The following is a 17,255-nucleotide window of genomic DNA, read 5'->3' on the forward strand; positions in this document are numbered from 1 at the left end:
GGCTTCTTATATACAAACACAACATTTCCCCCCACAAACAGTTAATTTGGAATAATAAAACAGTTAAATATAAGAATAAATCAATCTTCTATGACAATTGGGTTAAAAATGATATTCTAATGGTCTCACAACTGATAAATAAAGAGGGCTACTTATTTACATATACTGAATTTTTAAAGACATTTGGGATTCCAATATCTCCACGAGAATATAGCATTGTTTTTGATGCAATACCAGCAGGTTTTTTAAGACTTTTGCGAGGTAGTAGTGAACCTTTTAGGCAATCAATGTTTAAAAAACAGGTTTTGCTAAATGGTGTTGATATTAAAGATAGGAAATGTAATAATACATTTTTCAGATGCCTAATTCATTGCCCTGCAATGAATTTCTTTGAATGTATCTATGTTAAATTCTTTTGGATTGATGTGGAATTTTTATTTAATAGGTTAAGTGGATTTAAAATTCCCATAGAGAAAAGAGATGTTATTTTTTATTATGACAAAAAGGATATAGAAAAGAGTTACATTTTTATGTTAAATCTTATTATATTACTTGGTAAGTTCTATATACACAAATGTAAATGGTCTGAAAGGATACCCAACATCTTCCATTTTAAGGCTGACATGAAGATTTACTTTGAAACACTGCAAGGACTTTCCAACCGAAAAGCAACCAGAACTATGGACATCTACAAAGATTTAAACTCCTCCTCTGTATTTTGATTATACAAGTAGGCTATACCTCTTTCTGTTTCTATTTTGTTTTATTTTTTTCCCTTTCTTTTAAGTAATACATAATGAGTATTATATGTGAGTGTGAAATATTTGTTTATATTGTATTATTACATGTACAATGTTGGAAATAATAATAATAATAATAAAAAAAAAAAAGAACTAGGCTACTTTCAGGAGTCTTTTTTTTATTATTATTATTATTTTTATATATATAAATATATATATATATATATATATATATATATATATATATATATATAGGCCTATTCCATAGAGAAAATTAGTTGTTTCTAATACTGAAATAATGAACAATTTTGTAATTCTTTTTTTTTTAGTTTTTAAAAGTTTTAATAATTAAATTTTGGTCAAGAGTGGGTTACAACAAATTGTTAAATAATTTTTTTCTGTATGTCAATAAACCGTACACATGAGTAAAAAAAAAAAAAAAAAAAAAAAAAAAGAAGTTTGTACGTCATCAACATCGTTTGTTAGTTTAAACATGGGTGGCGAGACGGAGGACGAAGATGACAGTGTGTCAACAAAGACTGAAAGGCCAGTAAAAAAAGAAAATGAAACGTTCGACCTACCTTACTAATGCCTGGATGAAAAATTACAATTACTCCACATGGCTAAAGCAAACACCAGGTGATCCACTATATGCTATTTGCTCTGTATGCTCAGTTAAAAGTTTAGCAGGGCAACTGAATCCACCGAGCTGTTGAAAGTACGTTAGTTTAGGGGCGCTGGACTGGGGGTAAAACCAGTACTGATTACCAGGGCCCGAAAGGAAGAAAGGGCCCTTGAAAAGTCTGGAAGTCTGGCATAGGGCCCTATGCATAGGGCCCGGGATCTTGTGCAGCGCCTCTGGTTGCTTTTGTTTTTTCCATACCAGTCAGTGATGCCTATGCATAGAGTGTTCAGTCATATAGAGGATGTTTGGTCCGATAAAAGAAACAGACTGTCAGTTGCAATGGTAAAGTCTGAGCTTCAGGTCAGTTTCAATTTCAAATTGTCATGCACTGAATTCAAGACATTCATTGAAAAACAGAAACCACTGATAGCTGCAGCAAAGGAAAACGCCAAGTATAGATAGAAGACTAGGTAAACTAAGGCCTATTTATGTATGATTTTGTTATTCCAATGTCTGATTGAGACATACTAAATAAAAGTGGCTAAAGATGTGGTTTAGGTATAGTAAATGCAAATCTAATCATGCCATCACTCTATTTCTTTAGCAAAGAGGAAGCAAAAGCAAGCACAAGCACCAGTTTCTAAGCAATCAGGCAAACTACAATTTAAGGAAGATAAGTGAGAATACTTGAGACGTTTAAAATATTCACGAGTCTCGACTATGCACAATCTTACTGCACAAAGGCCAATTTTGTCTTGTGGGTCTAACGTTTAATATCTAATGTACATTTTCACTTGTGAGCAAAGCAGTCAGGTCATCGATACAGTATGTCCAGGTTTTTTATCAGACATAGGTGGCAACCCTAGTTTGAGGACATTTTTGCCCTCACGCTACACCCCCTAAACACATGGATTCGTATTTCATTTCAAGAAAAGAAAATGAAAGCACGTACAGTCAATGTTATTAAAATTATTTTTAAACAAACATTTTACAATTGTTTATTATATTTCAATGTAACTTAATCTAAAAGGCATTATCTCCAAGAAGATATTCTGTTGAATGATCATGTTCATGCCACACACACTTTATAAATGTTGTTCATCGACCTTTCACGAGTCTTATTGTTATTATTATTATCATTATAGATTACATATTTCTCACTAGAATGGTAATGAGTTTTGTTACATGGACTAGTGCGCCACCCAATGGTCAAACAGTGCTTTAAAAAAGCAGTAGTTTTTAACTTTTAAACTGGTCTGGAGATGACAAAATAATATTTTAATTTATGAAATAGCCTCCCTGCCACCTAATTGTGTGCTACATGTTTAAAATGTAATTTGAAAGCTTACCCTTTCGTTAAAAAAATTAAAAATAAACAAAACTACTAACGTTACCCACTGCAGATGCAACCGAGTCAATCTGTCGATGTTACATGCTACAATATAACTTGCACACGGTAAAAACCGACTTATATTGTAAATTCTAACAATATTAGCACTAAATTGGAATTTATTTACAACACGCGTAACAATATTTCAACATAAACTAGCTTGAGTGTCGAGACATTACTATAAATATGAATTATTCATAGAAATACTTTCTCCTGTCATAAACGTTATTAAGTGGTTAGATTAACTCATGCAATTAATATGTTTTTTTACACAAACTGACCTTAAAATGGTTTTAGATATACGAACAGGTGTCAACAGTTGGGTTGGATGACGGTTGGAAACAGGAGGACTGCATGATACTAAAGTACGCCACTAGCGCCTGCGCCACCAAGGCCCTGTCCCAAATCGCGCACTTCATGTGGACTTTCGGTCTCGTCAGTGTTGCCAGATTGGAAATGTCCAAGTATCGTACCAGAAGTTCAAAATTATCGTATTTGGAAGAAAATTATCGTACACGAGTCAAAAGTGTTATTTATCTATTCTAAACCAAGAACATTTTGACACGACCTGCAAATTACCAGAATAGATAACAAGGCGTATTGTTGGACAGAAGCAGTGAGAAAAAATACATACCATTATTTGCAGTGACTGTCTGCGTCGCATATTAAAACATATTAAAATGATTTTTAACCCTTGCTTTGTCGCGTCCAGTGAAGAAAGAATTTAGCTGTTGCTGCGTGGTGCAGTTAACTCCACATCTGAGCCGCTGTCATCGGAATCCTGCGTGTTGCCAGATGTTGATGTTCATGGACCGCAACTAGTTCTCATTGGCTTTAAAGCAGGGCACTCTCCTACATTCTTAACACACCCTCAGGTGCACATGAACGCATTTATAGTGTCTGTAATGAGCCGATTTCTTGTATGAGTAAAGAAGCCCTATGACTGCAACTACTATCATTACAATTTTCACAAAATTCTAAAATTATCGTACATTACGGGATTTAAGCAGGGCACTCTCCTACATTCTTAACACACCCTCAGGTGCACATGAACGCATTTATAGTGTCTGTAATGAGCCGATTTCTTGTATGAGTAAAGAAGCCCTATGACTGCAACTACTATCATTACAATTTTCACAAAATTCTAAAATTATCCGTCCCATTCAGTATTTTAACGCTCCGAAGTGTGCTCAGCAGCGCCCCCTTTGTACCCTTGAAGCGGTCTTCCGCGAAGCCCGCATAGAAGCAGGCTCCACGCACTTCAACTACCCAGGAATCCTTGCGAAAGACCAATCAGATAACAGATGGGAGGATATTTCGCTCACGGACTGTAAACATGGCTGAGAAGAGAATATTTAAGTGTAAAAGTATCAATGTTTTTTATGACATAGGCGTACATTTTACCAGTTGTTACTTACAGTTATACAAACATTATCGACCAGTTGATATCTCAAACATAATAATAGCGCGTTAAATAATACGATCGCATTATGATTCATTACATAAATAGAACCGAATGTCATGGCTTTATGAGTCATATAAACGTAGTATGAATATTGAAACCTATACATTTTTTTCAAACTCATTTTAATTTTGTGTTAAAATTTAACATTATGTATTATTATGTACAAATGTATTTATCATTTAAATAACCATGACATCTATTCTAATGCCCAGGTGGCATTTACAATTATAGAACTGTAAAAGCAGGCTGTGTATTTCACATGGACATATTATTTGGGAAATTAAAATTAATCCTGTTCTCTATGCTAAAGACTGTAATTTGTTTAATGATATTTGTGATATTTTTCTAATAAAGGGACTGATGAGATGACCTTTAAGTTTATTCAGCTCCGTATGGAGAGGGATAAGTCAACCAGACCTTCTTCCTGTTTCCGGCGTGACGATCGAGTCTGTCCCAAAATACCTCTCAATGCACCCTCGCGGACTCGCGCTAAGGGCCCTATAGGTCTGCACTACATGACGTCACCGAAGTGTGGACTCTGAGGAAGTCCACAAGTCCGGAGTGTGCCATTTGGGGAAGGGCCTTGGGCATGCTGCATGGCATGCTGACTGTTTCCACACAGGTCTCCTGAACACTACCGCCCCTTGTGGCCTGGACGACTTTCAGACAGTTGTATATATAGAATTTGTTTTTATTATTATTCAAATAGAATTCTTTATTTTTTTGACGGTCTAATAAAACGATTTGAACATAACTTCATTAATAATTTATTTAGTTATATATAAAAAAGAAGGATTTTATACACTGATTTTTCCCCCCACACTTGTCCCATCCCCTAGTTTCAACCTATGGTTTCGACAAAGAACTGGCTTGAGATGAAATGTGATGAAAACAAAGAAAAATCAAGGTAAATCTCTCTTGTGAACAGAATATTTTTTATTGTGCCTCATTTCCAAAAACATTTGGTAAATTCAGGATAAACAGGTTAAAACCTTCTTTTGCCATTGTCATTTTGAGTTAAACTGAGTGATGCAGTTATTCATTATATGAACCTGTAAAAAAGAAAAAAAAAGTCAAGCTGATTCTTAATCAACAGTATAGCCTGCTGTAAAATCAAGCAATGAATATCAAACTTGAAACGCTTAAAGATGTAAATGTATTTATAGTTAAAACTGAGACAAAAGAACTAACTAACTTAAGATGCATACATGTTTAATGCAGGCTCAAGTGTAATGCAAGTTATACAAAATAAAAGCAAATTAACACCAAGTTGTAGTTCTGCAAATAAGTGGCTTTACAGATACAATAAATGACTTAATTTGACACTGAACTCAAATAGTCACACTGTTCTCAATACGGTCTGGAGACAGGTAAGGATAGGGCAACTCAAGCTGGCTGTTCCTGTCTGCGATGTCTTTTGCTATCATTTTCAGCTCTCTCTGGACCTCCTCCACAAGCTTGGCAATTGCACCACTGCTGAAGTACCACTCATTATAATGGCACAAGGGCACCTACAGAGAAATGAATGGCTTGATGAACATCATGTCTGCATCCTATAGTAAATATTCAGTGTAAATTCCATGCAGCGTTACTCTGGAAATTGTGTTATCACTTACAAAGTCAATGGCAGGTTGTGACAGTAGAGACAGGATACTAAGGACATTGCAAGAGGAGTTCACTTCAGGCAGGAAGGACAAAATATCCTCCTCAGACACTGAGCCTTTGGTCTGAGAAGGTGGACGTGACATGGCCGATGGACTGTTTGGTATCCAAATGTTATAATCCAGCTAAATGTGTAGATGAGGGTTGAGATGAGTTTAGTGAATTTGAATGAGCTAAGGAGACATAATAAGCTGTTCCTGAGCACCTCCGTCATATTAATAATAACTGAACATACCTGAGAGAAGTTCACAGCTGCATGAAGTGCTGAGCAGGAAAAGATCACCATGGTAACAAACTTGCACATCTCAGCCGCAGTCTGAAATGACTGTGGAGCTCCTGGAGAACATGTGAAGGGAAAGCAAAGATCAATTTAAGCATTTTTGTTTCTCTATGAAGAAGAAAGTAAGTAGATGAGACAAAAATTGTATGGGTCAATGACATGTTATTATGTTATTGATTCATAATGTTTATTCACCACATGGCATTTATAACCTGAACTAACCTTTCCTTGTCATAAAAAAAAATTCACAATTATTTTAATTCAGAAATTTTAAAACAGGTGTGTTTTTTAATTAATTAAAAGACATGACAAAATTGTGTACATGTGGTTGACCCTTATGCATGAGAACAAAATTCGTAACAGTTCTCTTCTTGAACCTATGTGACTGAGGCCGAGGAATCCCTCTGTGAAAATCTCCCAAATCCAGTTCTGTAGTTCACAGTCATTCTGGATGTCCTCATCATTGCAGTAATACAAACGAGTCCAACCTGCAACAAACCTGCATGGAAAATGCAAATCATGTGCTTACTTCAAACCTAAAGAAGACTCTGATTCAGATAATGCTGAAGTACATACCTATGTAGAGCTTCCCAGACCCTGAGTGCATCTTGTGCATAATAGCAGATAGGTAGGGCATCCAGTCCTCGTGCTTTTATGTCTTCTGGCACACACATTGAGCTGTAGCGGAGACGTTGAGTTTCTCGTGCAATCAGCATTGATATTGCCTCCAGACCACAGGCAATTGACTATAGAGAACAGAAATAAAAAACATAAAAAATGAGGTTAGATAACAATGAAAAATAAAACAGATTCTGTCTTTCACTTCCTTTATTACAGAGTATACAGACAAGAATAAACAAACCAACCTTGTCAAAAACCCCTTTAGTGGTCAGAAGAGTGAATCTAGCCTGAATGTTAATCTGAAGAGTGCTCCGTAAATGAGGCATCAGAAGCTGAAAAACAGAAGCACAATTCATAAGTTTAGCAGCTAAAGCATTTAACCATCTAATAAATGAGACTCAACTCCTTAAAAATATCAAAATGATCAAAATCATGGAAGCCCTTAAAGCAAACTAAATAAAAATGACTGTGACATTTTTTTTAAACTGTAGTGCCTTTCTAATATTTTATGTTGCACGTCTAGAACGACAAAAAAAAAGAAAATGTAATTGTTTTATTAACATTATTAACATATACTACACTGTTTATTATTACTTATAAAGCACCTATTCTGAGCGACCATATTCTACATCTCTAATCATACCCAATACCTAAACTTAACGACTACCTTAATATTATTAATCCACAGCAAATTAGGAGTTATTGAAGCAAAATTCATAGTTAATAGTTTGTTAATGGTGAGAGTCAGATCTTAAAATAAAGTGTGACCATAATTACTATTTACCAAAGCAAGATATTTTGGGGGGCTTCCATATTTTCATTCTCAAATAATTAAGAAATCACCCTTGTCCTTCAGGACCGCTTGCACAGGAAAAACAACAACAAGTAAATGGTGTCCCCTAATGGTCAAAGTCATGACTGCTTGGTTCTGTGTCTGAGCTGCTTTGTACCTGGTGAAGAGGATGAATCTCGGGAAGCTGTCTGAACGTTGCAGTACAGCACACCTCACCAAAAAGATGAGTGCGCAAGAAATGGGTAAGTAGCTGATGGACCTGGAAATCTGAATTACGAACCCACATCTTCGCTAACAACCAATCCGGTGCAGAATCAGAGGGCAAGAAAACAGGATTCTGTGGACCAGGAGCCTGTTGAAGCTAAAATATTAAGATCAGGGTCTTGAATTCAGCATTCAGTTGGTCAATAAAATTCAGACAAAAGATATTTTTGAGAAGACATCACATAACTACTCAGAGATTGGTGACAATTATAATTACAAAGTGGTTAAAATTTTTACTTGTATGGCAATGGGCTTTAGTTCTCCTTGTCGGGTGTAATGCAGCAGGCATAAAGGAGCAGCCAAGAAGGTCTGTTTGTCATTGACAGTATTAGCAGGCAGCTGATCCAGTACTTCATAATCCAAAAGAAACACATGTCCTCTCTGTGCAAAATGCATCATGTAGTTACATAACTATAATGTTCTGTTAAAAATGTCAAAATGCTCTGTAATCTTACACTTGGACTCTTGTTCGCACCTCCATCTCCTGTCCCAGTGATGAGTCCTCTGGTAAAAAAGGTCTGACCATCTCTGAAGTAACAGACAGGTTAGGTGGCAGGTTATGGATCTGTCTGATCAACAGAGGATTGCAACCATTGAGGAACTGATATCCGAAGAATGCATCGTCTTTCCAATGAGCCTGAACATATTCTATGGTATAAAAAAAAATTCAATTTAAATATTACAAATAATAATCAAATATTCCTACTACTACTACTACTACTACAATGTCATCATCATCATCATCATCATCATTTATTTATTTTAATTCATTGTAAAATAAATTCTATTTGTTTAGCATACTGGCAATTGTGTTCTCCCTTCCATTGAAAAGGAAGAATGTCTCAAGTTCCTGTAGGCTGCTCCAAGATGTTCTTCTTTCAGTTAAACTCTTTAAGTAGTGCACATTGTTAACTGGGCTAAAAGACAAGCAGAACATTTCATTGTCAAATTCAGTTCATATTACATAAGAATAAATGAATATCAGTCTAGCTTGTAATGAGAGCTAAAGCCCTACCGTTGACGGACGTAACTCAAGTTTGGTCCTAGAGCTGTAACACTGGTCATATCTACACAGTGAGGACCACCTTCAACAAATGTGCCCCACCTACAGAAAAAAAAATTACATCTTTGTTAACTGTGAAAAAAGATGGGAGGACAAAAACAATAAACTACACTGGACAAAATTATAAACGCAACACTTTTGGTTTTGACCCAATTCTTAATGAGCTAAACTAAGATCTAAGACTTTTTCTATGTACATAAAAAGCCAATTTCTCTCATTGTTTACAAATCTGTCTAAATCTATGTTAGTGAGCACTTCTCCTTTGCCGAGATAATCCATCCACCTCACAAGTGTGGCATATCAAGATGCTGATTAGACAGCATGATTATTGCACAGGTGTGTCTTAGGCTGGCCACAATAAAAGGCCTCTCTAAAATGTGCAGTTTTATCCCACAGCACAATGCCACAGATATCAATTAACAAGATAGTGAATTGTTGGGGTTTTGTTAAATGTGAGCTAAAATCATCAAATGATGATTGGATGACAGGGGAGGTCGGCAGACTCCTGAAGACATGGAATGCTGCCTTCAGAGCTGGAGATGAGGTGGGCCTGAGAACAGCCAGGGTCAACCTGTCCCGCGGCATCAGAGAGGCTAAGAGACAGCCCTCCAGGAGGATAGCTCATCAATTCAGTGACAGCAGAGACACTAGGAGCCTGTGCCAGGGTTACAGACCATTATGGACTACAGGCCCCCACCTGTGACAACAACATCTCTCTGCAGAACGAGCTGAACACCTTCTTCGCTCGCTTTGAGCAACAAAACAGCACCACTGCACAGAAGACTCCACCTCCTCCCGGCGACCAGGTGATGACGCTGACCCCAGACAGCGTGAGGAGATCCTTCAGCAGGATCAATGGACGCAAAGCTCCAGGTCCTGACAACATTCCTGGGCTTGTACTGAGAGACTGTGCAGCAGAACTCACTGATGTCTTCACAGACATTTTCAACATCTCACTTAGTCAGGCAGTTGTTCCCACATGTTTCAAAACTAACACCATCATTCCAGTTCCGAAGAAGCCATCTCCATCCTGCTTCAATGACTACCGTCCTGTTGCACTTACCCCCATCCTCATGAAGTGCTTTAAACGGCTAGTCATGCACCACATCAAGTCTGCCCTCCCCCCCTCCCTGGACCCTTTCCAGTTTGCATATCAGTCCAACCGTTCGACCAATGATGCCATCGCCACTGCTGTCCACTCAGCACTCACACATCTGGACAAAAAGGACTTATACGTCAGAATGCTGTTCATAGACTTCAGTTCAGCATTCAACACAATCATCCCTCAACAGCTCATTAACAAACTGGCCCAGCTGGGGCTCAACACTTCGCTGTGCAACTGGCTATTGGACTTTCTGACTGGAAGACCTCAGGTAGTACGGGTCGGCAGCAACACATCCAGCACCATCACACTGAACACTGGGGCCCCTCAAGGATGTGTGCTGAGCCCCCTCCTCTTCACTCTGCTGACGCACGACTGCACACCGTCACACATCTCCAACCTCTTCATTAAGTTTGCGGATGACACGACTGTGGTGGGTCTCATTAGCAACAGAGATGAGACAAACTACAGGAGCGAGGTGAGCCACCTGGCCGGGTGGTGCAGTGACAACAATCTCTCTCTGAACGTGGAGAAGACGAAGGAGATTGTTGTTGACTTCAGGAGAGTGCACACTGAGCATGCTCCTCTGACCATCAACGGTGCAACTGTGGAGAGAGTGAGCAGCACCAAGTTCCTAGGTGTGGACATCACAGAGTACCTCTCCTGGACTGAAAACACAGCAGCACTGGCCAAGAAAGCACAGCAGCGTCTTTACTTCCTCCGCAAACTGAGGAGAGCCAGAGCCCCACCCCCCATCATGTGCACCTTCTGCAGAGGCACCATCGAGAGCATTCTGACGAGCTGCATGACTGTGTGGTATGGTGCCTGCAATGAGTCCTGCCGGAAGACTTTGCAAAGCATAGTGAGAGCTGCTGAGAAGATCACTGGTGTCTCTCTCCCCTCCATCCAGGACATTTATGGAACCCGTCTCACCCGCAAAGCCCTCTGCATCGCAGGTAATCCCACCCACCTGTTACACAGCTACTTCAGTCTGCTGCCATCAGGGAGGAGACTGCGGAGTCTCCAGGCCAGGACCAGCAGATTGAAGGACAGCTTGATCCCTCAGGATGTTCTGTTAGGAAGCTGAACTCGCTCCCGAACTTGCCCCCCGTCCCTCCTCTGCCCCAGGCACCACTGAACTATGACCCCCCCCCCCCCCCCCCCCAGGATCCCACATCCCCAGGTCCATCCACCCCCCCCCCACTTATATATGATGGCATGCACCAGTCACTTTGTGCAGCATTGGTCTGCTCACTACCTCATTCAGCACGGAACTGACATCATTCTACTACCTCTTCAGTCAGTTAAATAAAATAACTGCTCTTTAGCCCTTTGTCAATTTATCAGACTGAATAAGCTTCCTTTTTGCACTAAAGACCTTTTATCTGCACTGTTTGTTCACTTCACAGATTTGCACTCTATCTGCCATGTGCCTTGCACTGCTTTATTTAACTTTATTTGTAATTTTATTATGTCTTTTTTACATTCCCTTATTGTATAGTTGTTTCTTATATTTTATATTTGATCTAGATTTTAGGCTCTACTGTTAGTGTTATCTGTATGCACCGGGGGTCTGAGAGTAAAGCAGTTTCGATTCTCTGTATGTATGTACTGTTCATGTGGAAGAATTGACAATAAAGCAGACTTGATTTGATTTGACAAGTTTCACAATTTGAGTTGAATTACTGAAATAAATGAACTTTTCCATGACATTCTAATTTATTGAGATGCACATGTATTTATAATTTTATTTTTTTGATAATAAAAATATATATAATTCACTTTCAAGTACTAAGATTTGTGTATATAAAATTTTCCCAGCTAACAAGGAGGTCATCTATGGTATTGTGTGTTCGGGGAAAGACATTATGGATCACATATAAGTGTTATCTTGCATTATTTCCTGAACACTTCTCGTTTAGTTGTTAAAAGTAGTCTGTGGTCCAGCCAGAGTCGTCACCAATTCTTCCTATTGTAAATTCTTGCAGTGTGAAACCTCCTGTCACTGATTCATCATACAATGTGAACACAGCAGCAACCGAATGCTACCCCAGATAGTCGTGCAGTGTGAAAACAATGGTGATCAGATGACTTTAAAAACATGCAGTGTGAACTTAGCCAGCATGTTAAAACTGTGTCATAAGAACTAGTTTGACAAACCAGCAGTTGCCAAGGGGTAATCAGTCTTACTTTTCCAATACAAATAAGAACAATCTACCTTTTCATAACTGAATTAAAAAAGTTATGACCAGTCTTGAAGAAAACAAAATTAGGAAACTAAATTTAGCCTAAACTTGTCTAAAGTTTATGTTAAAGTTAAAGTTTAATATCCTTTGACTAGAAGGTGGCTCTGTGCCGAAACTACTCATGTGTCCTCAGGTCATGCTTGTTACAACACATAGCAAGTTTGGTCAGAATCCACTTAGTCTTTGCAGAGATACAGCCTCATATCCAATTTTTGCACTAACTTTAAACTTGTTAACATGCTTTACAAAAGCAATTTGACATATCAAACAGCCTTTCATTACTTTTTTGCCCAAATGCGCTTTAGATGATCTGACCCAATTTTAGTGAAAACTGGACAAACTGTCTATGACAAGTTCGAATAAGTTTTTTTTGGAAAATTCAAAATTGCTAAAAATATTTTACTACAAAATTCTAAATGGTCCACGCTCAAAATGGCTGACATAAGAAATTCGGTATACCGCTCCAAATCTAACAAGATCAATCTCATGATTTTTGGTCAAACTGTTAAAAAAATTATAAACAAAAATGTCAATTATTTATATCTTTTGAACAGTAGGTGGCAGTGTGCCAAAACTACTCATGTGCCATCAACACTGATACTCTTGTGGGCAGTGTGCCGACATATTGTGCGGTTGTGCTTCAGGTGTCCTGACATCAAATCCCGCCTCGTGGACCTTTCCTGTTCCCACCCCCCATCTCTTTCTCCCACACACTTCCTGTCATATCTCTACTGTCCTGTAAAGGAAAAAATAAAAAATACGTATGTTCCTTCAGATCAGGTTTTTTAAAACTTGTACCAAGTTTGGACAGAATCCACTAAAAAAGTGCGAAGATATAGCCTCATGTCCATTTTTGTGCAAATTTCGTTAACGCGCTTTACAAGAACAGTTTGGTCTAACGGAAATCTTTTGATAATTTTTGCCAGCATTGCCTGAAGATTGCGTGAACCATTTTTGATGTAAATCAGACAAACTGTATATGATGATTTCGAATTTTTTTATTTTTTGCATAATTCAAAATCGAGATACCTCTTGACCCATGGGCAGTTTGAATAAGAGACTCTAAATTTGCTATGGTTAATATTGAGACTGTCCTCTTTATGTGAGCCAAATTTATAACATTGCCACACGCGGTTCTATGGGCTGCCATAGACTTCCAGAGTAAAAGAAAAAGAAGAACTAAGGGATTCAATAGGAGTAAAAATGAGTAAATAATTATTTTTAATAAGTAAAAAGTCAGGTTTTACCTCAGAAACTGTTGTTTTTGTTGGAGATCCTTCTCCCTGTGATTGATTAGGATATCTAATGTTTCCTTCTTTTTCAGACATGCTAGAGAAGGTAAACATCACAAAATTTGGATATGAAGTCAAGGAAATAAAAAGGATATTATTACCTAATTAACAAGTGTGAAAGAATTATGAATACAGAAGCAGCTCACCTTTCTCGTTCCGAAGCTCGATGTAACCATCTGCTGTCCGGATCCATTTATAACAAGGGAAAACCTCCACCTCGGGATCCTCAGGACTCCGTCTTACCTGCACATCATGACAGTGCCAATCCAGGTCCGGAAAGCCAGGCTGAGCCTCAAGACGGAGTCTTAACAGAACCACTATGCCAACTTCCTCTTTAGGATTGATAACAACTGTGTAGGCCTGTCCCAAAAAGAAAAACACCACATTTGCATGTGTACCTGTGAGATGGTGTCCCGGTCAATGCTGCCATGGTGAATGACTCTGTTTTTTCTCTTATCTAACAGTTATTTGCAATGTTATATCCTAGGCAGGTTTAGAATGGGTTAAAGTGCCTCAGCAGACACTGTAGTGTACTGTAGCTGTTAGAGTATGCTATATGCTGTTCTGATTATAGAAAGCAAAGTAGACAGGAAGTGAAATGCAGTGAATAAAATTAAGTTGTTTTCTCATCTCTTTAACTCTCTCTGTGTGCGTATAAGTGCATTGGTTGAAGGGTGTGATGTTGTTAAGTGCTTGCTGAACATTGTCACACATTGTCTTTGTAAAGTACACTACTGTTTTGGTAAATATGGTAAAACGCTTTTTTAAGGACTCGTTAAATTGGTCAAAAGTGATGGTGACATTTATAATGTTACAAAAAATTCTATTTCGAATAAATGCTGTTCTACTGAACTTTCTTTACACCAAAACAATTACAAAAAGAAACTAATGTATCATGATTACCACAAAAATATTAAGCAGCACAACTGTTTTGACTATTAATGATAATTAAAAATGTTTCTTGAGCGGCAGATTGGCTTCACGTGACACCGAAAACGGGAGTAATGATACTGAAAAATAAGCTTTTCCATCACAGGAATAAATAATTATTTTAAAATAAACATAAAATAAAAGATCTGTTTTTCTTATAAAACTACTGTGTTATGATATATTGTGCGCTATTTACAACTGCTTTTGTATTTATTATTTATGATTTATTCGTTTTTGACACAAAAAGGCACAACATTGCTTTTTTTTGATGTGGTGCAAAAAATATACCTTTATAAATTTAAAGTCAAATATCGTGCCTTAATAAAAAGTTAATTTTTACAACTGTATGGGCTTCTGTTCTTACAATTGCATTTTATTTGGAAACTTTAAAACATTTAATGAAACTAATTTCATCTGTGCACAGAGTCATGTGATGTCTTCTCAAAATAGGTGATTGTCTTACTGAGTCTGGCAAGAGAACGTGTTCCACTCTGACCGGAGGACTCTCACACAGAGTACCAATCAAAGAGATCCAAACCCTGCTATACGTTCCTGACAGCGGAGATGCCGAGGTTCGAATGGTCACATGAAAGCCATCCATTTCTCAAGCCAGAGTTCCCAAGCATTAAAAGAAGTGACCTATAAATGAAAATTGTATTGTGAACTGGAAACAGCCAGACCTTTACAATATACACACTCACAAAACTGCTGAAAAGAATACATGGCATGGCAGCCCATTTCAGCTAAAAACAGGGAAGGGACATGGAAAACAATTTGCAAATGAAGACACAAAAAACCCCCAAAATAAATGGAAAGCAAAGGCAGAGGCGTGAATATAAAACAACAGAAAAATTATTTTTTGTGGAGGTACTAGGAATATTCAAATGTTATCAACTGATAGCATGTAAACAGCAGGTTCAAATTTGCTCCATTGCTGTTCATGCAAGTGCATGAATCAAAAACCCAGAGTGTAGCATATTTACTATTTATTTGTGTAGGCCTATATGCTACATTAAATGAATGCATTAAATTTTCTCGTTTCTCTAAATGCTATATTTTTTGGAATGTTCTCCTTTCTTTTTAATCCCTAATTGTGTTCTTTAGAAACTGTTAACACTCTTATGTCGTAATTTGCAAATGTTTGCATATTGAAGTGACAAAAACGACATTCCATATTTGAATTGTAAATGCTATAGCCTATCATTTGCCAAAATACAAACTACTTTACATCTAAAAACTAAAGGAACATTTACACAACGAAATAATTCACACATTTTCTGTGTTTAAATGTTTAAACTTATTTGAAATGCTCTTAATATCTACGCGTAAGTTACTCACCAAAACAAGATCTCATTGGATTATTACAAATGTTTGTGCTTTTCTTCTCACCAGTGCATTATTTTTTCAAAATATATATGGAAGCGGTAAAATGATACGTTCGGTAAAAACAACAACGCAAAAGACAATTAAAGTGCAAGTACAAGTGCTTACTTACCTTCCCAGTTTTCACTGAAGACTTGAGTCTAGCGTACTTATGGCACGCGGTTTATCACTTTATCTCACTCGCCAATCGCGTGTGTGAGTGGGCTAGTCGCGCTGTCTTCCGGATATTTGGTGCTTATGGTTATTGGTATTTTTGGTGTATGTCTTTTCTGAAGTGGCGTGCGTAACCTATGTGCTGTAGTTATTCTGGCTTTTCATTTAACGTTAAATGCATTTTAAAGTGTGCAGTGGATCACCAAATAATTATGTACCAAATATTTTTGACAAATGTAAAAAAATAAATATTATATATTTTTAATATGTTTTTATAATATTTTTTTTTTACAGAAATCAGTGAATTGTAAATATAATCAGAATAAATTACATAATAAAATGATGTGAGGAGCGGGGATAAAAAACGTTGTTCCCTGACCGGGAATCGAACCCGGGCCGCGGCGGTGAGAGCGCCGAATCCTAACCACTAGACCACCAGGGACTCGCAGGGAAAGTATGTATGTTCAGAAGATAGCGTCTCGATTGCTATTTGATTCTTTTTGTCGCGCGAAAAAGCAGCAGGTTTTACCAACTAAAACCACATAGAAGTTACCCCTTTAAATTATATACTGTAATGTACATCAGGAAACGGTATGTGGTTTTTTTGTATTTTCTTTATTTCGAGATTAAGAAAGAATGTTTGCGATTACATTTCAATAACATTCAAACGCACACACTAATGTACGTGGCGCAAAGTTTAGCACGTTTTGTACATGTAATCCTGTTCTCCTAAACTATCAGTGAAATGCCACTGGCGAGCCTACTATGACCTCATTGTTTGAGTTGTGACACTAGACTTGCCAATAGTAAATGTGATCATATAAATAAATCATTCAAAACGGAATTTTACAAGACCTCGTGGCGCAACGGTAGCGCGTCTGACTCCAGATCAGAAGGTTGCGTGTTCAAATCACGTCGGGGTCAAAATCTTTTTAATCCCCCACTGTTCATGCAATTATAATTCAACGCAATCAAGGAAATCGAATAGCATTTTTTATTGTCCTCTAAATTTGTTTTGTTACACCATATAATAATCTGAGCATCCTCTAAGGTTTTTTTTTGTTTTGTTTTTAGAAATAACCAACATTTAATAAATGTTTTTTTTCCCTGTATCAAAACGTGTTGAAACAAGCTTTTCAATCTTATGCAGTGGGATAGATTGGTTTAATGTTACTGGACTTTAAGGTATGTGAAGGAAATCTTGAGGAATGAATTCATCCACAGCTGAGACCCTGTTCGAAGTCCT

The 17,255-nt window shown here is 37.5% G+C and overlaps 1 protein-coding gene and 2 non-coding genes across 3 annotated transcripts; 1 reads left to right on the forward strand and 2 right to left on the reverse strand.

Annotated features, from left to right (window-relative positions):
• Positions 1-5,201: 5,201 nt before the first annotated feature.
• On the reverse strand, positions 5,202-16,090 carry LOC132117352 (polyunsaturated fatty acid lipoxygenase ALOX15B-like). Its single transcript, XM_059526596.1, has 15 exons — positions 15,969-16,090; positions 14,937-15,112; positions 13,690-13,903; positions 13,499-13,580; positions 8,856-8,945; positions 8,642-8,757; positions 8,316-8,488; positions 8,078-8,221; positions 7,734-7,937; positions 7,029-7,115; positions 6,739-6,908; positions 6,540-6,661; positions 6,118-6,218; positions 5,837-6,007; positions 5,202-5,731 (listed from the first exon to the last, which is right to left on the reverse strand). The coding sequence occupies exons 2-15, from the start codon at positions 15,072-15,074 to the stop codon at positions 5,552-5,554; spliced, it is 1,992 nt and encodes a 663-aa protein (XP_059382579.1). The 5' UTR covers positions 15,075-15,112; positions 15,969-16,090; the 3' UTR covers positions 5,202-5,551.
• A 289-nt stretch (positions 16,091-16,379) lies between these two features.
• trnae-cuc (transfer RNA glutamic acid (anticodon CUC)) lies at positions 16,380-16,451 on the reverse strand. The gene has a single exon. It is a non-coding gene; the product is annotated as a tRNA-Glu (tRNA).
• Positions 16,452-16,861: 410 nt separating this feature from the next.
• trnaw-cca (transfer RNA tryptophan (anticodon CCA)) lies at positions 16,862-16,933 on the forward strand. Its single transcript has one exon. It is a non-coding gene; the product is annotated as a tRNA-Trp (tRNA).
• The last annotated feature ends 322 nt before the right edge of the window (positions 16,934-17,255 follow it).

This window comes from Carassius carassius, chromosome 36 (assembly GCF_963082965.1).
Source record: "Carassius carassius chromosome 36, fCarCar2.1, whole genome shotgun sequence".
Taxonomy (NCBI): domain Eukaryota; kingdom Metazoa; phylum Chordata; class Actinopteri; order Cypriniformes; family Cyprinidae; genus Carassius; species Carassius carassius.